At 37.1% G+C, this 22504-nt stretch overlaps 2 protein-coding genes and 1 long non-coding RNA gene across 7 annotated transcripts; 2 read left to right on the top strand and 1 right to left on the bottom strand.

Moving 5' to 3' along the window:
• Window positions 1–6996: 6996 nt before the first annotated feature.
• On the top strand, window positions 6997–9465 carry LOC148928557 (uncharacterized). The gene is made up of 4 exons (XM_089057712.1): window positions 6997–7831; window positions 7910–8013; window positions 8117–8469; window positions 8594–9465. Exons 2-4 carry the CDS (start codon window positions 7917–7919, stop codon window positions 9173–9175), a joined length of 1032 nt encoding a protein of 343 aa, XP_088913838.1. The 5' UTR covers window positions 6997–7831; window positions 7910–7916; the 3' UTR covers window positions 9176–9465.
• An 8483-nt stretch (window positions 9466–17948) lies between these two features.
• LOC125192075 (uncharacterized) lies at window positions 17949–21356 on the bottom strand. 5 transcript variants are annotated; one of them, XR_016129108.1, is made up of 3 exons: window positions 21115–21356; window positions 19510–19674; window positions 17949–19395 (listed from the first exon to the last, which is right to left on the bottom strand). It is a non-coding gene; the product is annotated as an uncharacterized LOC125192075 (long non-coding RNA). The 5 variants fall into 5 exon arrangements; XR_016129109.1 differs by lacking the exon at window positions 19510–19674 and having other exon boundaries at window positions 17949–18184; window positions 18284–19395; XR_007171299.2 differs by lacking the exon at window positions 19510–19674 and having other exon boundaries at window positions 17949–18184; window positions 18304–19395.
• Window positions 18229–19834, top strand: LOC125192074 (protein PNS1-like). The gene is made up of 2 exons (XM_048089527.2): window positions 18229–19380; window positions 19462–19834. Exons 1-2 carry the CDS (start codon window positions 18229–18231, stop codon window positions 19594–19596), a joined length of 1287 nt encoding a protein of 428 aa, XP_047945484.1. The 3' UTR covers window positions 19597–19834.
• Window positions 21357–22504: the final 1148 nt, after the last annotated feature.

Raw genomic sequence — 22504 nt, 5'->3', positions numbered from 1 at the left:
TGCGTAACTCAAAATTGTTAGCATCAATACGAGGGCCGTTAGGAAAAGTGATCATATTCCCATGATTGAACATGTTCATCACAGGTAATGTTTCTCTGTTCTTCTTTTCCATGGCTTCTCGGGCTGCTCTCTCCGCATCTCTCTCATCCATCAGCAACTTCACCATCTCCTGCAGCTTCTCAATATCTGTTCGGTCACCCATTGTTCCTGATCCTTTTTCACTTCTTATTATTCTACGAGTTCTTTCAAGTTCTAAATCAAGCGGCTCTAAGATGTACTTCCCAGAACGCGTTCGCATACAAAACCTGCAAGACTCGAAAACAAAAAAAAAAAAAAAAAAAACAAAAATTAAAACAAAAAGCAATAAAAATCCAAAGTAGTAAAATTATCGTTTGAAGATATCACTCCAAAGTGAATTGTCTTCCCCGGCAACGGCGCCAAAAACTGGTTGCACTTTTTATTTGCACTATAAATACCTGCAAGTATACAAAGTAGGTATAGTATAGCAAAAGGTTAGTACCGGGTATCGAACACGGGGAAGATGTACACAAAGTGTCTATCTTCTACTAGAACTCAATTACTATCTGGAGAAACAAGAATTTTTGGAAACTTTTGAAAACAGTAAATATTAAAAACAGTAAACAACTAAATGCAAGCAAATCACGGAGAGAAAAGTATAGAGATAAGGGGAATTCCAGGGATGTGCTTTCACTTTTATGGTTATACAAATTCCAAACTACAATACCCTAGCACAGTTAATACTTTGAAAGGACGAGTCACCTAGCTTATGCTCATGCGATACAAACGTTGATTACTAACATTAGGGTTGTCAATCCTAACACGTAACTCCAAAAAGCTCCTAAGACCCTTGAAAAGTCCTCACTCTCAATTAACAGTGCCGTTTTAAAGGAAGCTAACTGTAGTGTCTACTAAGTGGATCTAACTCGCTAGAACTCTGTCACAGTTATGAAGCAAGTTGTATTGAATCATACATAATTGTGTCACTCAATTATGAAGCATCATGATTAACTTAGGGAAGAAACAAAGTAAAAACAAAACGGATATTAAATAGAAAACGGAATTGTATAACCAAAGTTGCTACTAACACATCCCTAGAATCCTATGAGTTTAGTTACACATGACTGAATAAACTAAAAACATAGATTGAAGGGAAAGCAATTTGAACATAAAACTAAAGCAAATAAAACCCGTAGGTTGAATCCTTGTCGTTCTTGATGTTCTTGAAATCCTTCTTCAACTCCTTGCACAATTGAAGTACTCTAGCTTTTGATCTCTATGAATGTGTTCTTGTTGTGTGTCCAAAAAAAACTCCTCTTTTGATGAAGCTTGAGGTCCTATTTATAGGGGAAGATTATTCCTCATCATAGAAGGAAAAGATCTTCAAAATTTGGTAAATCTTGGAGCAAATCTAGGGCTGGTCGGATTCGCCGCCTTTTTCCGGCGGGCCGCCGCACCTTGGCCGGCGGTCGCCGCGTTGGAGTCCAGAGATTCTTACCCTTCGGTGGCGGACCGCCACATGTCCTCCGGCGGTCGCCGGGCGAGACTCTTCTCCTAGCGTAAATTTCCGAGGCGGGCCGCCACATAGCTCTGACCGCCGGGCGCCGGCGGTCGCCGTACAACTTCGTGGCGGTCGCTGGTCGCCGTCTGACTCCAGATTTCCAGACTATGCGTTTTTACTCCCCTTTTCGGCTCAAATATGCACATTTCTCACAAAACACGTCAAAATACCAAAATGTATAGAATATGCAAATAATGGACATGTAGAGTGATTTTGATAACAAAAACGGACCAAATAATGGCCTTAAAACAGTGCAAAATCCGGGCGTATCAGCAATTTAATTCCGTCGTGACATGGCTAATAGACAACAATTTATGAGACATCGAAGGAATGTAAAGGCAGTTAGATAATTGAAGGGTATGTGATATTTTCACAGTTCCCGCCCGCTCAACTTTTGTAAACTCCCCATTAGCTGTCTGAATATGAGATTTTTGAGGTTTTTGAATCCCTGTAAGATCTGAAGCATCATAAGTTATCGTATCAGTCGCCCCACGATCAAATATCCATCTATCGTTTTTCTCATATCCACTGGACACCTGACATGCAATTCCAGTGTTTTCTAGGGGCTGAAACCTATTTTTACACACAATCGGGGTACTAATAGGGAAATTACTTAGTTCGGGGTCAGATTCGCACAACACAAGAGAATAGGGGTCATTAGGCAATAAATGGAGTACACTAAGTAATTTATTGTATTGATGGGGTGAAAAATAGGATTTATGTAAAGTTTGGGGTTCTTTAACCAAAGAACCCACAAACCTTACGTTACCTGCCGCCGCTGTTTCTTCATCTCCCCCAAATTCCTCCTCTGACCAATTCGACACCACCGTTTGTAACAGCCCGCCCTCTTAGGGTACAATAAATGCGGCGACTGCTACCAAAACTGACCTAAAAGAGTTTAACATAGGCTAGGGTTCCATTTAAAGAGGCTTGACCTAAGTATAAAACGGACTATCAGAGTTGCAAGTCAAAGGTTTAATCAAGAGAAATAAATGAAGGATAAGTACTATAAAGTATGATCAAAACTGAAGGGTTCAATAAATCCCAATGATATCACAAGATGTCTCAAGATTCTAAAACGAAAGGAACAAGTGCAAAATATCCAAATAATACTAAAGTGTTTCAAAGAAAATTCAGCGGAAACGACCAAGAGAAAGTGCAGCTATGTATGAGACACAACTACGCTTGAAGTTCAAAACACCCATCTTAATTAGTTAATATGCTCAACACCCGCCACCGCTCGTCGTCGTTCAACCTACACATAAGGAAAACACATGCAGGGCTGAGTATTTTGAAATACTCAGTGAACTCGTTGCCAAAACATTTTATAAGTTATGCCACCCTTACCATAGTGAACTCGAGGTTTTACACTTTTCAAGATAAATATCCAACGAGTATCACAAAAATATTTCCATAGATTGGCCAATCAAACAACTCCCCAATTTCCTCACCACTTTCCACAATCTCATCATTTCCATAGTGCGACGAAAGTGTGGCCACACTTTTCGCCCACGAGACCGACCGACTAGCAAGGACGGCTCCCTATCCCACCGTGTACATAGCCTGGTAGGGTTTGCGGCCCGTACTCAGACCCGAATTCGTTTAAACATATCCATAGCCACTGTAGCCTAATGGAGCGTACTCACAAACTAGGCATCAGGCACACAATATCATCACAAAACAAACATAGGCATGGCATAACAGTTAAACCACCCTTATCTCTCCACTTTCATAAATTTGCAACATAAAAGAGTTTAGGAATAAAGCCCACCTCGACTGCTTAGATTTCAAGTATGTTCTTTCCTTTGTTATCCTGCTTCGCAACCGAGGTTTCACCTTTTAATCACATAGGCATATATCACAAATCAGATTCAACACAAACTCCTAACTCATGCATGTCTCAACGCTTTTTCCTTTTCCCATCGATTTATCTTAACGTCATCAATCAAGGCCATGTTCATCACATAAGTTCCATTTGCATCTCAACTCTAGATCTAACATCAACATATGTCACACAAGAGTATTTTGCCAACATACACACAACACACACACGCACACACACTCGTCACACCCACACGCCACACACATGCATACATATTTCCATATCCCCTTTATCCCACTTTCACTCAACAAGATGCATGAGGGTTCAAGAATACCGATTAATCGGTTAGAAAGAAGAGGAATCGAGTAGAAAGAAGAAGATTAATATGAGAATACCTTTTTGAGAATAACGAACGGTAGAAACGAAGTAAAGACTTGGTTCTTCAAAAATCTTGAGGCTCAAACTCTAATTCTTCTCAAAGGATGAAGGATTATTGGAGTAAAGTAGAAGAAAATTGAGAGAGAAGGAAAAGAGGGAGGGGGCGAAAATTGTGATGGCTAGGGTTAGGGGTTTCTCTTATTTATAGTGCTCAATAAGATCTTTAGGTAAATAATATAGAATATTTGGTAAGATTTGATTCTCCATAATTAATTAAAAACAAATCTTGTGGAGTAGGGAGGAAGAAAAAGATCTAGGGTTCAAGCATGGGGATTTTCGAAATATATGGCTTTTAATTAGCCAAGATTTTGTTTTGTATATTTTACGGAGTAGAATAAAATATCACGGAGCAAAATAAAAATAAAAATCCTCCCCATTGGGAAAAGAAATAGGCGTGTATTTGCTCCTTTAAATAAGGAATGGATCTTTAATATTAACTAAAATAAGATATGGCAAGATCTCCTTGAGGTATGGAAAGATTTGGTAGAATATTTAAATTCTAGGTATGGAAGGAAATCAATAAGGGATCAATTAAAAATAAAATAATTCTTCCTTCCCAAATATAGGTGATTTTCGAAAATCACCTTAAAACAATGGGGTTCGATTTTTCTTATTAGGAAATAGAGAATAATTGGGTTTTGGATTTAATTTGGATAAATATCCCAAGAATTAAATTAAATCCGGAAAAAATGGGATTTTCTCCACTAAGGCTATGGTTTTCGAAAATTCCAAGGAAAAGGTTATGGAATAGTATCCTAAAAATCGCACTCACCCTTAAACAATTAAATCATCACATAATTTCACCTTTAATTCAAATATTCGCATGCCACGTCATATAATCAACAAGTTTGATTTTTCAAACTTCCAACGCAACCCTAAACCCGACTCGGTCATAACTTCGTTCCTCAATTAATTCACGTCTCCTAAGTCATAAATTAGGAAATTAAATTTTTGGCTCAAAAATTAGGGTTCGAAAAAGTGGGGTGTTACACCGTTCGTCCGACGAAGTTGGCGGCTCCCATCTGACCCGTCGGCTGAACAGCACCGATTGCTCCCCTGTCGCCGCCCCGAGTCTGAGCAGCTTCCCTGTTGCCCTCTGCGGTGGCGATAGGGTAATTTCCTCCGTCTCTCGGTTGCCCTCCGATAACTGCAGCAGCGTGGCCGCCGCGGTTCCAGGGAGCGCGTGGTGGCGCGGATGGCGGTGGTGCGGATGAGTTCTTGTCGTGTTTCTCCTCCCACCAATCGGGAAATCCGATCAATTCGAAGCACGATTCTTTCGTGTGCTTCTTCTTCTTACAATAAGAACAGACAAGCTTCGATTTGTCTTCATCATTGTTCCGCCGGTTCCAGCCGCCTCCTCCACCGCGATTGCCGCCGCCCCTGGAGCTGCTGCCGTGCTGGTGCGATCCTCCTCGGACGACAAGTCCTGCTCCGATGCCTTCTCGACCTTTGTAATCCCGGTTTGGATGGTGGGGGCCGAGAGGGGCCATTGTTTTTGGCGGTGACGATTAGGATTAGGGCCATTGCAAAGGCGAAGAGGGCGCATGTGACTTTGATCACTTTCATTTTCTTGAAGGTGTATGCTCGGTTGTGTTTGTAAAAATGAAGATTTGTTTTGTTTGTTTAATGATTGATTGGGAAAAGTGAGATTGGTGATTATGGGGTAGTAGGGTTTATAAGTATATATAGGAGAGTTGACGCGGAAAATGTGAAGTGGCTGTATTGATCAATTGCATGGAGTGTGTAACAATTTAAGTCTATATAAAATAGTAGTAGTAGTACAATATCTAATTAGATTCTTATCGGCTGATTCACAATTAATGAATTAATAGTGTTATGGTATAGATCATGAAATGTGAGGAAAAAAAAATTAAGTGAATTTTATATCATGATTGGTGAGGCTTATATAGGGCTTCTATAGTGACGCCTGAAATGCACATGCGGTGGCGCGTCACGCGTTCGTAGCACCATTGCACGGTGCTAATACCGCAATTCAAATGTTTCACCAGTAGTTGAGGTGGATCGCAAGTGGGGCAACCACGTGGAGACACGCAAATATCTAGGGCGATGGAAACTATAGATCTAGTTTGGAGCCGCTTCATGCACACTTTCATTCATGTAGAATGAAATTAGTGTCGACTTCAACCAGATCTAATAAAAAAATTTGGGCGCGCTTCCCCATAAGTTCATTTTTTGTCTGAATTTCGTAGTTTTAGGAATTTAAATTATAACATTTTTGGTATTTAATTCAAAGTACTCCATAATTTTTGAATTTATAGTGTTTTCATTTTGATTTTATAATTATTATATAATTTAATAAACATCTTATAGTTGCACTTGAGTTGAACGAGCTAATGAAGGTTGCTGATGTGATAGCTGAAAAATGAAGTTGTGATTGAAATGAAGCCTAAAATCCAAGCACCATTGTAGATGCCCTAAGATTCCATCTTCAAACAAGCTAGACAAACAATAATGAGGTAATATATGGAGTTTGTCTTAAAATGAAGTAAGTTATTTTCAGTTAATCATGCATCATGACTACATTCAACTCTCCTACATTAACAGGTGCAATTTTGCAGTCAAATACACGATTTGCATCTTATTTCAGTCACAAGTTTCCTCCATAATAGCTTAGCTTCGAGTTCGCGAAAGTTGACGCCAATAGATAAGAAATTTAATGAAGAGAGCCGGCCAATAAAGTCCTTTTTTTCAAGAGCAAACTGAATTAAGAATGTTTTAAAAATCGGACCGGCCAGCGAACCGAAAAAGTTATCGGTTCACGGTTCAACTGGTTCAACCGATCAGACCAGTGGTCGAACCGGAATACTATACAATATTATTTAAATAATGAAATAATTAAATATATAGTATAACAATATTAAAATTAAATAAAATACTAGGAATCTTAAATTTATAACATTAAAATTATATCATATTAATTAATTACAGATAATCTAAAACATAAAATGATACTATAATAATTAACTTTTTTAACAGTATCATTACAAGTACAAGTAAATGAAAGAAATTTTAATTGCACATAATTTCCTTTTCTTAATTCAAAATTTACACGGCACCACTGCTGCATTTGCCTTTCCCATGTAACTTTTCCTATTCCCAGATTTATACGACACCTACAATCATCTTCTCCATTTCCAAATTTTTAGTCTCTCTCTACTAACTCTTCCAATTCAACCATTCTCTCTACTAACTCTTCCAATTAAACCATTGAAGAACTTTCTTCTCAAATACGTAAATTCATTTGGATAATCTATATGTACCATTACGTCTTCACTCTTCAGAGAGCGCAACAGCCTGAGGAAACGTAGAAGCATTGGCGAGGGGTGCTCAAGCTTTTCAAGAAGTGAAGTTCAGAGAGAAAATCTAGAATTTTTTACTTTTTTTTATGATGAACTGGTCTAACCGGCCACCGGTTTCCGGCTGAACCGCCCGGCTCATCCGGTTCAAAACGGTCCAACGTCACAACGGTTTTTATACATGAATCGGACCGGACACATGACTGGTTCGCGGCCGAACCGATACAACTGGCCGGTCCGATCCAGTTTCTAAAACATGACTGTTTTGTAGCCTTGACAGGATTATGTGGGATAGGACTTTAGTGTGGATTATATAAGTGGATTTGTCATGATTATTTAAAATTTAGTCTAGTGTTTTTTAAGTGGGATTCGTATCATGTTAATCCAGTCATTTGTTTTGTGTATATGATTGAAAGTGGACTAAAATTTGACTAGACAAGGTTGCCCCCAATTTTTTTTTTTCACATTTTCACCGTATTCTTCTTCCCCCAAATTTTATTTGGCATTCCCACCATAAATTTCTTTTCTTCCCCCCAAATTTTATTTCACGTCCCGCCTCATCCTTCTTTTCTCCCTCTCTTTTTTTTGCTGAATACCTAGCCACTGCATTCTTTATATACCCAATTCGAGCTCCATATTATCACACTCATCTTGATCATATCTGCAATTGCCAAGGTAACTAGCATCTAAATTATTATTTTGAGTTTGAAGAAGGTGGTTCTAATTGTTTGTGTCCTTGCATTCTTGACGTAGCTCGAAGATGGCTCATTCTCTCAGATCAAATGTTGGTCAGCCACTGGGGAACGGACGCCCACCACTGGGATACAGACGCCCACCACTGGGGAACGGACGAGCAGGTGTCTACAATTTCCTAGCTTTTCTATCACCATGTGTTGTCTAGTTCGATGTTACCTTTTTTTTTTCTATCAGAACCTCCTTTATAGATTTCTAACATTGCAGGAGAAACTCATGGTCAAACACGGAGGCAATCGAAGGCTGATCGGAGTCGTCGAACATGGAATGAAAGAGAGGAGGTGTTTCTCCTAGGTACGTTGAAAGATCTTATTGCTCGCGGATGGAAGGCTGATAATGGATTTCGGGGCGGTTACCATCAAAAAATTGAAGCCGAAATGCGCCGAGAATTTCCAGGTACTGATATAAAGGCTAACCCTCACATCCAGTCTAAAATTCACACTTGGAAGAAGAGCTATGGCTCCCTATCACAAATTCTTTCTGCAAGTGGTGTTGGCTTCAATCTGAATGGGGACTACAAGATCGATGTGGATGACCAACAATGGGACCAAATTGCAAAGGTATCTCTTGAGGATTTGGAATCCATTTTGTATGTGTTACTTTGTATAATGGAGAATTGAGTGAAGTCTGACTCTTATGACTTGTGTAATCTGATTGATGACAGTATATTTTCCTAATGTGCAGTCTGATCCCAGTTTGCGTGGCCTTCGATACAAAAGTTGGCCCTATTACGAAGACTGGAAGGTTGTCTTTGGAAAAGACTGCGCAACTGGTTTAGGCGCTGAAGATATGGTAGATGCAGCTAATGAAATGGGTTCGCAATCAAGGCCAAACACTGCAGAAGCCTACGAGAACAACTACGACTTTGATGAGTACTTCGAACAAGAAGGAAATCCAGATGTTGTGCCGCATGAAGAGCCTACTGATAGTGTTCAATCCTCTAGTGCTGGAGTGGCTGGGAAGAAGCGAAAAGGTCGAGATGCTTTGGATGGCCTTGTTGAAGTTATCGGGAAAATGCATGAAGACACTAATGCAAGGCTGCAATATCTAGCTACTCGAATTGGATATGAATTCGATTTGACTAAGGCCCGCAAAGAAGTTTTCGAGCTTGTAGGGGTCATACCTGGCCTAAGCTTGGAACAAGCCTTGGATGGCTCTGAGTTTATCCTTGCAAAGGTTGAGAGGCTCGACTTTTTCATGAGTTTGCCGGAAGGGGCACGACAAGTCTATGTGTATCGAGCCTTGGAGAAACAGAATGTCATGTGATGGGGTTGGGACTAGAATGATGCTTTTGAAAGCTTTTATGTAGAAGTAGTAGTTAAATGTGCAAGGGAATTTGTAATTCATGATCAAATTATGTAGTTGGCCATCCTTTTTGGTGTGATGGATGCCGCTACTCCCCATAGTGTAGGGGAATTTGTCATTCATGATCAAATTATGTAGTAGGCCATCCTTTTTGGTGTGATGGATGCCACTACTCCCCATCTTTTGATCTACTGATGTATATTTTGGTAGACTTAAATGGCATCATTATCCATATGAGTCACTAATGTAAATTATTTGGTGTGCATTGATTGTCTAAAGTAGATATCTGTACAAGATTAAATGAACTAAATTATAATTAAAACACTCTCTTTCACCAAACAAGAAAATAGCTTATTCACTGCACTACAAACCATCAATCAAATTTTTTTTAAACGTTCTTAGTTAAATGACAGAAAGGGAAAAAGATAACTACTAAGACATGAGTTGATTTATACTACATACTAGTGGATCTATAGATGCAACCATAAGTTTTTTAAGCATGCTTAGTTAACTGACAGCAAGGGAAAAAGATCTATACTAAGACATGAGTTGATTTAGACATAGTAGTAGACGATTAAGTATATGTCAACCACAACATCAACTGAAAACAAAATTAAACATTTTAAGCCATTGAAGTACCTTGGATGGAGCCAAACTCAGTGTTCATTGAAGAAATAGAACTGGACGACCCGATGATCAATCATCTGGAAGTTGCACCGATTCCCTACCTTCAAAATGTTTTTTTGAACAATGGCCTTCCAACCATGCTTCGCCCAACTACCAACTTTCAAGAGTCTCACGGTCCATGACACATCATATGGAAGCTCAACCCCATGCTTGTTCACCCATTCAGGACAGAGTTTTCGTAAATGACAAGACAGTTGACATATTTATATGAGCTTGAATTGTAAATTATAAGTCTAACTCAGAAAAAGATAATCTCAATGGATGCAAAAGATGGTCAGGAGACTTACCAGTCTATATTTGTTATTTGTCAAAGAGAAGCTCTTGAGGAAGCTTGGCTTATTGCAATGATCAAACATCCACGAATCTGCAGAAGAACTAATAGTCAGATGTGCGTAGTCAGGACGAGCAAAATATTATTCGGAGAATTGATGTTTGCGGAGGAGAAATTCTTTCACCAAGGTCCTCTTACGAACATGGAAGTGATTATTTTGAAGGAGAGGATCTGGACTCTTCAACTAAAAACACGTATTTGAAGTTTGCATTTAATATGTGGTGTGTAACAGCTCATGAAACACCTTTTTCAGAAGTGGATGGGGTGAATTAAGTAGCTCATTTGTGAAATATCAGGAGTAGTTTGGATCCAAGCATTAATAATGTTACAATTGGTGGTTCGAATAGTAGTCGGCGGTATTTACTAATGCCTTGAAGACTAATTCTAACGTGTTGAGGTGGTGAAAAGAGCATGGAGCCTCAATCCTACTGCATTAAATCTCAGTCTCTGTCAACTATGAGCTCATGAGGATGTTGAAGAGGTTGCAGAAACTAATTTCACAAGTATTTAAAGCTAACAGTGTTATGGTTCAAATAGTAGTCGGCGATATTTATCACACCTATTAGATGGATCTTCATGTATAAATAGATGAGACTTGAGCACGTATCCAGGCATTCCCTCAAAAAATCATCCTTGAAAATGTCTATGAATATTCCAAAGCAAGATGCGTTTTTCTACAAAGGAAGTTGGTCAGCTGAAGTCGACGACAAGCTGCTGTCCGCGATAATACGTCTGCGACGACGTGATCCTTGGATTGGGGACGTGATACCTGGATGGGCTATTATCGAAGCTAGCGATCTCTTTTATAGGGAGTTGGGCAGTAATTTTACTCTCACTGAGATTCACCAACGTGTGAAGCTCCTCGAAAGACGATTTCGAACGTTCAAGGAGATCCTTGACACCCCAGACATTATCTGGGACTTGAGCCACAAAATCATCAGAGCCAATGATGTAGTCTGGAATAAGATCTTTCAGGTTCACTTTCCATTATTTAATACATAAAAATTTGCACATTTAACTATTTTTCAAGTAGTGCATTATTGTAGAGCGAGCAAGTGCAATAACTTTTCCAATCTGTGCAGCAAAATCCATTTGCAGGTGCGTACTATCATAGAGACGAGCCAGAATTCTCTAGACTCGTATCCCTGTTCAAGTTATCTAATGTGCAGGTTGAGAATGAGCCAGATGTTGTGGTCATCTCGAACTCTACTGCATATGTGAATCATAGCCCAACCAAGAAAACTGAAGTTGTGGAGGACTTGGAGGAGGTAAACTCTCCGCTGTTTGGAGGGTCTTGGAAGGCAAAACGAAAGTTATTCAACGACGATCTGGAATTAGGAGATGGTGTGAATAACTCACTAGACCGTGAATCCACCACGAACGTGATGACCCATGCCCCACGTTTTGATGGTCTCAAGAACAAGATCGAGAACCGCCCTCGCCGGCGATATCCATCTCCAGTTAGGCGCTTACCACAGGCGTCCCCAAATGGTAGTTCATGTGCATCTTGGAGCCCCCTCCCAACCAGTCGAAAAACAGCTCCGTAGTTGCAGTGGAGGTTGAAGCATGAACCGAAGGAATTATTATCTATATTGGTAGTCATTTTTTGCATGTAATGCCCATTATCCATCTATATTAGTACTTAGTTATCTATGGATTAGACGATAGATCTCCTAGTGATGTACACCCACTTTTTTTGGTATATGATATCATGTGGGCTTTGTTTTGTGTCATCTCCTCAACTAACAATTACAAATCTTAACTTATGTCTCCTTATATATAGCGTCTTAAATCCATATTACTCTTTAAATTCCACTGATCAATCATAGCATTAACTGAATTGGGAGATTTAGAAAAAAGAGTAAGTTGCTAAAAATTAAAATAAATGTACTTGTATGTAAATATATCTTAGAGGCATTTCAACAAACATATTCTATGTGAAATGTTTTTTGTGAATAAACAATGTGAAAAACCCAAAATATCTAAGTTATACGTATTACTTTTAATTAGATAGTAATATAGTACTATTACTTAAGTTATTTAATGTTAGTAAGTTAAATATAATATCAGTTTAAATTCGTGATTGTTAAATTTTGATTGAAATCAATTTTTAAAAAAAATAATACTACAAATCTTAAAATGTCTCCATTTATAAGTTATATTATTCTCCAATTCACAACCAGTTTTCGTAAACCAAAACCAAAAAGAGGCAGTGCAACAAAAAATGACAAACTGTAACATATGTCTTCATTGTTAAATCATATACTATCCAATTCAAAACAAATATTTATAACCCAAAAGAGAAATTGCACCTACAAAATACAAAGCTTAATTTATGTCTCCGTTTGGAAGTTAAGATAATCTAAGCATACACTTTAGTTAAACACTAGAGTCTGCATTATGCTAAAGTGCTTTTGCTTGACTAGTACAAAACAAACTTTGCAAAAATAACAGAAGTATCAATGCTTCGACGATTCCAATCCAAGTACATTTTTTGCATTCATTGATCTCCATAAATCAGCTTCTCAATCTCAGTAGCCGTGCTCTTGGTACTGGATATATCAAGCATGAAACAAATCACAAGATTATGAAGAGTACATCAAGTTTTGAGAATCAATTATTTGCATTTAAATGGCATGACGTACCGTATTCCACATTGATTCAGCCAAAGTGTCCCGCATCACATTCCATTCTGTTGATGGTTCAACTCCATCAACGAATTCAGTGTTAACACCTTCATCTATAATTTCAGCCCCATCCCCTCCATTCATCTCCAATTTAATAGGATCGTCAGGCATGGCGGATCTAACATAGTTATGTAATAAAAAGCATGCCATAATTAGTCTAATTTGAGTCTTCACAGGGTAATATGATGCACTTCTGAGAATGCCCCACCGCATCTTGATCACTGCAAAAGCACGTTCTATAACATTACGTGCACGTGTGTGACGCAAATTGAACAATTCACGAGGATTTTGTGGAGCCTCAGTTCCGGGTCCCCATTCCTTCAAATGATAACGCACACCTTTGTAAGGGGTAAGAAATCCCTCAGAATTTGCATAACCGTTATCGCATAAATAGTAATTCCCTGCATGGTTTTTACAAAAATCCAGATTAATAATACATATACAACAACTGTAACAAGATAATCAACTAAAATCAAAGACACCTTGAGGGACCCTTAGTCCATTAACCCTGTTCATAGCATCACGTAGCACTCGAGCATCACCTGTAGACCCTTCCCACCCCGGTAGCACATATACAAAGTTCAGATAGTGATCGCACACTGCTAATGTGTTTGTGCAAATTTGTCCTTTCCTCGAACGGTATCTTGGCTTCGCATCATTTGCTACTTGAACATTGATGTAGGTCCCATCTAGTGCCCCTAGACAGCCCTAAGAGGTCATCCGATAGTAACTCCCATCAATATAATATGCCCACAAATGATATTATTCAACTGTAAATTACACAAATAAGTATTGATATTAATACAAACATAGGGGAGTATTTTTTTTACCTTAAACCACTTCCATCTATTGTCGTCGCAGTCATTCGGAATGGGTATTGGGTGGACCATTAGTACGCCCTGCAAGCGGAGAATGGCTCGTAATACACGGTGTACATAGCGTGACACTGTGTATGAAGACCTCCAGAAATCGAACCGTACGACACGATTCTTCTTGTGGTGTGCAAGAATCCCCAAGAACATGGCGACTTGTTCCTCGACAGTCACAAATCTTCCATCCACTAAATCCCCTGATTGCTTAATAATTTGGCATAATCTACCGAAGGCATTTCTATCCATACGAAGATTATCCAAACATGACACATCAGTCACCCCAAACAGCCGATTCTTGCGTCTGACCTGCTCAGGGATCCTCATAAGATGTCCATATGCCGCCCGTATGTTTCTCTGTCCAATCCGTCGACCTTGTCTCTTGTTGGATAGATATATCAAAATTACAGACACCAAGTCAAGATGATGATTTTGGAGCACATCCTCCATCATTTGAAGCAGAATTGCAGGCGTAGAAACACGGCTCGCCATGTGCTGATCTGAGAACCACACTAATTCAACTTACTATGCAAATGCTAATAGAGTAAAATGCTTGAGTCACCAAAACAACATACATAGATATAAACAAATGAACTAAACCTCAAGTGGGTAGCCCAAATATTGAATTTCATGCTCAGAGCGACATAATTTAAACTCCTGGAGAAGCCAGGAACAAATAAATTCAACCTCAGACAAGTATATAAATAAGTAAATATGCATTGGTTTATCAAATATTTCATCCGATTAAGACATGTTATATATACATGGATGCCCTCATTCATATTTCATATCCCAAATGAATATCCATTCATTCAAAACAAGTGTTTCTATATGAGCTTCTAAATTAAAAGCTACTACCTACTTGCAAAGTTAAAGGCTCTCAATTCAGAAAGAGGCATCGTGCATAATTTATTTTCAAATCTCAAACAATAAATTACCATGCTCATAGGACATATTTTAACCTCTTGTATAAGCTAGGAAGCAGTAAATTCAACCTCAAACAAGTAATTATGACAAGATTTTTATTCTCAAACAATCAAACGCCTATAACCAATTGCAAAATATGCATCACATATAATGGCCGGTTGCTATACCTGAGAGAGACAAAGATGGCGGCTGGCTTTGAGAGAGACAGAAAGAGTGTTTGGCTTGCAGCGAGGGTTTGTCGGAGCTTGTTGTCAATTACACCAGATAAAGCCTCATGATACAGCTTCGTCAATTACTATTTGACCTTCCGTTTCTTCGGCAGATTTTGGCGGCGGAAGAGGTACCCAAATTATTTTTCAATTTGCAATTGAAAATTTGAACGGATGAAAGGTAAAAGCTTACGTTTCTTCGACAGATTTTGGCGGAGGAAGAGGTACCCAAATTATTTTTCAATTTGCAATTGAAAATTTGAACTGATTTTGTAAGGGCAAAATAGAAGGATAAATATGGAATATTGTGCATTAGCTGTGCTACGAATTCCAAGATGGGTTTTTAATCCATTTAATTTTGGTGGATTTTAAACATGCATATATCCATTAGGAACAGTTAAAAAAAGCGGGTCAATGCCTTTTCTCCCGGGTCATGCGGATTATTAATCAAGTGTACAAAACAGGGTGATTTCTGTGGATAAATCATATAATCCAGCCCAATCAAGGCTACAAAACAGGCCCTAAACATATATATTGTCATTGTAGGTTTTGACTTTAGGCAGTAAAATAATGTACTTTTTGATGCTTAGGTTGAAAAAGTTTGAAGGAAAGGCACCGATTAAGTTCGATTTCACGTCATACATTGTCGACTATTTTTTTATTACTACATGAAATCGTTTTAGCACATGCAAGTTATTTACTACTCCTATTTCTGTCGACCCTTCTAAAGTTTTTCTGTAATTTGGGAACAAATATTTTAATAATTAAAATCATAATACGAATCAGTTAAGGGTTCATTGTTGTCTTTAAGTTTATTAAAGGGGGGGACACGTAAAATAGAATTTTAGTTTGTCGAGGTTCATTGTTCTCTTTTTACTAGTAGTATAATTTGTTTCATCCTCTAATCTATCTATACATATATAAAAGACAATTTTTGGCATTCTATTAAAATATTTATAAATTTTAGGTATAATTTGAATATTTATAATTTTAGGGTATGAACTTGAATATTTGCTATCTATAACTATATTTAAACATAATTAGTCATCATTACAACTTTATTTATAATTACAGTTTAATGAATAATTAAATACTACAGGAATATTTTAACAGTTGTTCTAAAACTCTATTTTAACATATTTAACATAATAAGGATTTATGACTAATTTGAATATTAAGTTAATAAAACATAAAGTACCCACATTAATTGTTAATTTTTCTATGCAGGGCACTAAGTTTCAAGAGACGTTTCCCCGCAATTTACAAAATAAGTTTCGTGACCAAATTAAGAAATGTCTAATTGTTACTATTTGCCATTTTATTGTAAGAAAAAATAAAAAATTTGTTCAATTATACGAATATGATATTGAAAATGAGGTTAATAATAGATTACTATCGGTAAGGTATGTGGTTTATATGATTTACATTAGATTACATATTAGTACAATGTTTTAGTCTAATCTTTTTTTTTTCTATATTTAAGGGACACTAGGACAACAATACTATGACGAATCTTCACTTAGAAATAGCTGTGGAAAAACAAAAAAAATGTTGGATGAATATAATGTACCGGCAAACGCTTTTGGCATGGCCAAACAAATAATTTTTATTTTTATTATTTATAATTGTATGATGTATCATATACATGGTCATATTCTAATGCTTATAGCACTCTAATCCAAAATCAAGATCAAATTTCCACCCTTAGATTTTAAAATGAGTGGATGAGATTAAATCTTACGAATCTTTAGAATAGTAGACAAAATATCAATAAAAAGGTAATATCATCATTATGTTAATATGTTATCATATGATAATTTTCGTGAATGTTTTTTTATATCAACATAGTGTATTACAAATATCAACAATATGGCATAAGAATATCAACACTAATACAAGAAAATATCAACACATATTTATTGAGATTTTTACATGGTTTTATTGAGATTTTTTTGATGTATTTGTTGATAAAAATCTGGTTATCAACATTTACGAAAACTAAAATAAAAAATACTCCCTTCGTTCCCTCATAGTTGAGGCGGAACTTTTCGGCACGGAGTTTAAGAAATGAATGTTGAGTGTGTTAAATAAATAGATAAAAAAGTAAGAAAGAGAAAAAGGTAGAGAGAATAAAGTAAAAAGTGAATAAAGTAGAGAGAATAAAGTAAGAGAGAGAAAAAAATTACAATAAATGGAAATGACTCAACTATGAGGGAACTTCCCGAAATGGAAAAATAACTCAACTATGAAGGAACGGAGGGAGTATCAAATTTCATCATCCGAACGTCGTCGGAACATATGCAATTGAGATCTCGTTGGAATCCTTATAAAATTATCTTTAATTTGATATATTTTTTGCGAAAAAATAATTTAAATTGAGAGAGTTACATAAATTTAAAGTTTTAAGATGATTTTAATGAGAGAGAATTGACATTAATACCCTCTAATTTTATTTATTAATTTTCTTATTAAAAATATAATCCATGTGTCATTATTTCAACTACTAAATCTTCTAATCTAATGGCTAAAATTCAAATTCAGTTTTAGTTTGAAATTGCTAATTAGTTATGAATCGATTACTTCCCCTGTAATTTTATATTAATGAATATTACATTGTCGTTGCCTACATAACTAATATAGTTAATTTGTTATTTTTGTTTTGTGTAATACAAATATTTCTTTATTTTTTATAAACTTGAATAAATGTAAAGTAAATTAATTATCTGCTCGCTCAGGGATTGATAATAGTTAACACTAATATACAAATTCAGTGCCCATAGCTTTGGACACTTAATAAATGCCAAGAGCATTTAGCTTTTCCAATAGGCCCAATAAGATTGATTATAAACCTTTTTAAAAATCTCGATTTCAACAGTATCACAGCCCAATAATAAAATAAGCCCAAACAACATATCTCTCACTCACACAGACACATGGCCATTAACTGTATATGGTCAACGGCGTGATATCACACACAAACCCCACATGCATTGAATAAGAGACAATAATATAAATCTCTTCATATAAAGTAAAAGTTGTTGAGAAGACTTTCATTTATATACTCAACTGGCTGTAAATTAATCACTATCTCATGCTAAATCGTGGGTCTCAAGTAATTGAATCAACAACTACAATCAATAATGATATGTGAATTTCTCAGACAAAGCAGTTACCTTGAATTCAAACATCAACCCTATGCACAGCTTCTTTCAAGAATCTGAAAATCTGTTTCTGGGCTTCATCTTGACTTCCTCGTACCCCTGCGTTCAAGTTCTTAATGTTTTGATCCACAGGTGACTTTAGAATGCAAATACAGGAAAGAAATGGTCCTCCCTTTGAGAAGAGGGAAAGGAACTTACTCTCCAACATGTTTAAGTACCTTTTCTGCATACAATTTCTCCTGATTGTAATCCTTGAGCTGTACCTCATAGTTCGGGGTGTCATATCAGCTTCAGACAGCCATCGTTTCCACCCAAAGAAATGGTACCTCCCACTGCTCTCCTCCACAGCTTGTGCAGGAATTGCAGGATTTGCATGGCAGTTGCTCACGAGCATCAACCCTTCGCGAGCGTTCAAGGCTGCATTTGTCATTAGCCCTCTTGTTACCTGCGCGTATGGGATTTTACTCGTCTCCATTGGATCTAAAGGAAGTGCCGCAGCAGCTGTATTCGCTCTAGCTTCTGCTGTCATTCAATCCTTGTACGCGTGCTGGGTCCATTCCCGGTTTCAGCACGCCATCAGGATTCTAGTACTTTCAGTGGCATCTTACCCTCCAAGAATCAGAACTGCAGCGCCTATATTGATATTCATCTGTACCTTCTATTCCGCTTTCCTGATGTGCGGCATTGGGGGAGCAACTGCAATCGGTACCAACAAGCTTAATGTCCTGTTCATATTCCTGACTCTTTTAAGCCTCACGTGGACACTTCACGTAGCTAGAAACATGATGTTTGTCACTGTATCACATATCAAGTTCATGAGATTTGCAAGTGGGGAAGAGGTTGAGCTTAAAACAGTGATAAGAGACTCAGCCATGAACTCGATAGGGAGAGTGTGCTTTGGCTCGATTCTTGTACCGGTTCTTGGTGTTATCCGGGGTTTGGCTCGTGCAACAAGTTTGCTTACAGGAGACGTGGATGAGTTCATGTTCTCGTGTGCAAATTGCTGCACAGGAGTAACTAAAAGGCTTGTAGTTTATGGAAATAGATGGGGTTTTGTGCAGGTAGGGGTGTATTACAAAGGAATCGTACAGGCTTCAAAGGATACATGGGAGATGTTTAACAGAACTGGAATCGAAACGTTGATTGATACAGACCTCACTAGCTCGTTCTGCTTTCTGTGTGGCATTGCAGCCGGATCATTGTGCGCACTGGTGGCCGGAACTTGGGCGCTTTTTGTCCAGAAAAGCTACGCAACGGAACTGTCTTTGTACGCATTCTTGACAGGGTACTTATTGGTAAGAACCCAAATCCTAAATACACGAAAATAACCATTATGTTAATAGCTGCAAATCAATTTAACTTGTACAAAAATGCAGAATAGAGTCGCCATGGCATGGATACAAGCTAGTGTTGCAGCATATTACGTTGCCTATGCAGAAAACCCACAAAACCAGCAATTTGATGGCACCATTCCAGATTACATTCAGGCACTACAGAGACTACAGAGGTAGGATGCATGAGATCATAGCCAGACATTGAAAAAAAATTCAAGGTGTACTTTCACCACGAGCGACCATAATGTGCTGGAACTGCAAACAGATGGTTAGAATTCGATTCACTTTAATTTATCATCTTGTACAGACAAAAGCCACTCACTATCTTCAATGAGTTATATAGATTTATGCTTGTTTCTTGATATGTACAATAGGAAATTTTAAATCTACTAACAACAAAAACATTTTGAGGTCATTTACTACTTTAAGCAGATACAGTACGATCAGTTCATTGGCCTGAAATGATAATTTGTTTTCCACAAGCAAAATGCTAAATTCAATACTCCTCAAGCAACAATCACAATGTTTAGCTCTAGTATTTGATCCAGGCAGCAACCACACCAATAGCAAAAAACTAGGAATCAACCATACAAAAAGCTCTACAATCTCCAAATTGTAAATGACACTCCTCATCCCCCCCACCCCCCCCCCCACCCCCCAACAAATGAGTAAATGAGTTAAACAAAGCAACATCCACACTACTACTATACTCAATCATGTTACGGTGCAATATATATTACACCCCGGGTGCAACATCCACCACTCTCTTTCGCACATAGATGATACATCACCAAACAAAAGAACACGACAAGAAGTAATATTTTTAGTTCCGACTACACAACATATACTTCATGTCATATAGCTATAGCCTATGTTGGTATCAGAAAAACTATCAAGAGCAAAGTTCTGGCTGCAATCAAGCAACTTTAACTTCACACAAATGCACATACATCTCCACACTTATTCATTCTTGTTGAAACTTGAAACAAGAACAATGATAACTCGAGGATGTACATTGTTCGATCTGGAAACAGATCTACGTCCACGGAGCTATAAGATAAGATGTTTATTGATTGAAGGTTTTGATGGATACAACACTCAAGAAGTCTCAAGTAATCACATAGAAAACAAGCAATGAATCAATGGAGACACTCCAATCTAATCTCACTCTCTTCTTTCTCAACTTTTAAACTTGAATTATTGAGCTGAAATCAGTTCTCTGCTTCTTATATATGAACCCCGCAGCTACAGTTACTTTAACTCACATATGTCTATCACCATAACTGCTGCATCTAACTTCACCAAGAATGCAAATAACTGAATAACAAACTCCCACCATCCAGTCAGCTCAGCTCTCACTTGCCCAGCTGCGGTTGGGAGGCTAGACTCACAATTCTTAATCCCAAAAAAAGTACCCAACAACAGTGCATAAAAACCATTATCTCACCGCATATGTTCCTCTTGTTGCTAATTTTCGAACCAAATCAATTCCTCAATCACTTAGAGAAATTAAAAAAAAAAGTTATCTGCAAATTACACACAAATTCCCCAAAAGAAAAACCCTGCATTTTACTTTTAAACCACTCTCAAACACGTTCTTATAGATTCTACATAAATTTGGTAAAATACTATCCGCGTCTCACCAAACACAGCAATGCCGATAAAAGGAAAAAGACTCAGACGAAAAGCACTAACCCGATGAGAAAACCGAATAAGTTTGATTTTTGATGTTCATACCTAAAAAATCTAGAGGAGCTTTGTATTATTATAACTATAAGGGACAGGGAGGATCTTGAGCAATGAGAAATTTGAAACATGCGCCAATTTCGGAGCTCAATCCATATGCTGAACGAGAGAACGAAAGAAGGTGGACTAGGGTGCAGTGGACAGCCACGCTTCAGCGAAGGAGAAAGAGAAAGAGGAAAAAACAAAAGAGTCCGCCTAGCAATATTATAAAACTTTTAAAATAAATTGAAAATAAGTATTTTATAGATAAAATTTAAAGAATTAAAAAAAAAAACCGAAATTGACCGCCACAGCGGTCTTGCGACTCACAATAGGCCGTCATAGCTCTGCCGGGTCCTCGGCTGTCTTCCCACCGCCGCGCGGCAGCCGTGCGACACGGAGGCCACCTCGACGGTGCTAATGTGGTAACTCTTAGGGCAGAGGCTTTGAGTAATTTCTCTCTTCAATAACAGAGTAAATACTTTTGTTCAAAATTAAGCTTTTCAGACTGGTGGTTGTTTATTGGTTTCAAAATGTTTGATAGCAATTAGAGAACTCCTACTAGTATTACATTACTTATTTTTATATTTTAAATGTGTTATAATCTTAGATTTTAACTGAAGTATGAATTTCTGTTAGTATTTATTTTCATTTACATAATTTAAATAAATACTATATTAAATTAGAGAATAGTTAGAAATTTTAACTGAAGTATGAATTATGTTAGTATTTATATTTATTTTCATTTACATAATTTAAATAAATACTAAGTATATTGAATTAGAGAATAGTTAGAAAAAAAGAGAAATAACTAATAAATGTAGGTTAATTTTGATGATATACTACAGTTAGAATTGGGCTTTCGTTTAATGTGTTGTGATATGTTGGAAACGTGTGGAGTTATGGGAGCCCTTTGGCTTTCCATCAGTGGCGGATCCAGAAAGATTTTTAGGAAGGGGCGGAATTATGTTCTTTAAAACGTCGTTTTCCTTCTGCTCGTACATATAAATGACAACTTTACTCATAATCATTATTATATTTCGTACAATAGATTAAAGTTTAAAATTGATTCTACATATTTTTCTAAAAAAAACTTTATAGTTATATACATTAACTGCATTAGCTTTTGTTCCAAATATTTACGGTTCTATAAAAAATTAATAATGGACAACAAGATTGCTAAAGTTTTTTTTTGAAAACTCTAACTTGATTATGAAACTAGTTTATAAAATTATTACAAAAGTACAGCTTAATTTAAAATTATTACTTAATATGGAGTAATAAAATGAACTAGTAATATTTATAAAAATTGATGCTTTAAAAAAAAATACTAGTAGTATTCAATACATGCCCATAATAA

Source organism: Salvia hispanica, chromosome 4, assembly GCF_029641045.1.
Source record: "Salvia hispanica isolate PSC_SH4W2 chromosome 4, Shi_PSC_v1, whole genome shotgun sequence".
Lineage (NCBI taxonomy): Eukaryota > Viridiplantae > Streptophyta > Magnoliopsida > Lamiales > Lamiaceae > Salvia > Salvia hispanica.
The sequence above is the reverse complement of the archived record's forward strand: the minus strand, read 5'-3'. Positions and strand labels throughout refer to the sequence as shown.

Coding starts and splice junctions, on each gene's coding strand:
- LOC148928557 (XM_089057712.1), top strand. CDS start 7,917: ATGGCTCATTCTCTCAGATCAAATGTTGGTCAGCCACTGGGGAACGGA. Junction 8,014..8,116: donor ACTGGGGAACGGACGAGCAG/GTGTCTACAATT, acceptor CTAACATTGCAG/GAGAAACTCATGGTCAAACA. Junction 8,470..8,593: donor AATGGGACCAAATTGCAAAG/GTATCTCTTGAG, acceptor CCTAATGTGCAG/TCTGATCCCAGTTTGCGTGG.
- LOC125192074 (XM_048089527.2), top strand. CDS start 18,229: ATGCAAATACAGGAAAGAAATGGTCCTCCCTTTGAGAAGAGGGAAAGG. Junction 19,381..19,461: donor TCTTGACAGGGTACTTATTG/GTAAGAACCCAA, acceptor ACAAAAATGCAG/AATAGAGTCGCCATGGCATG.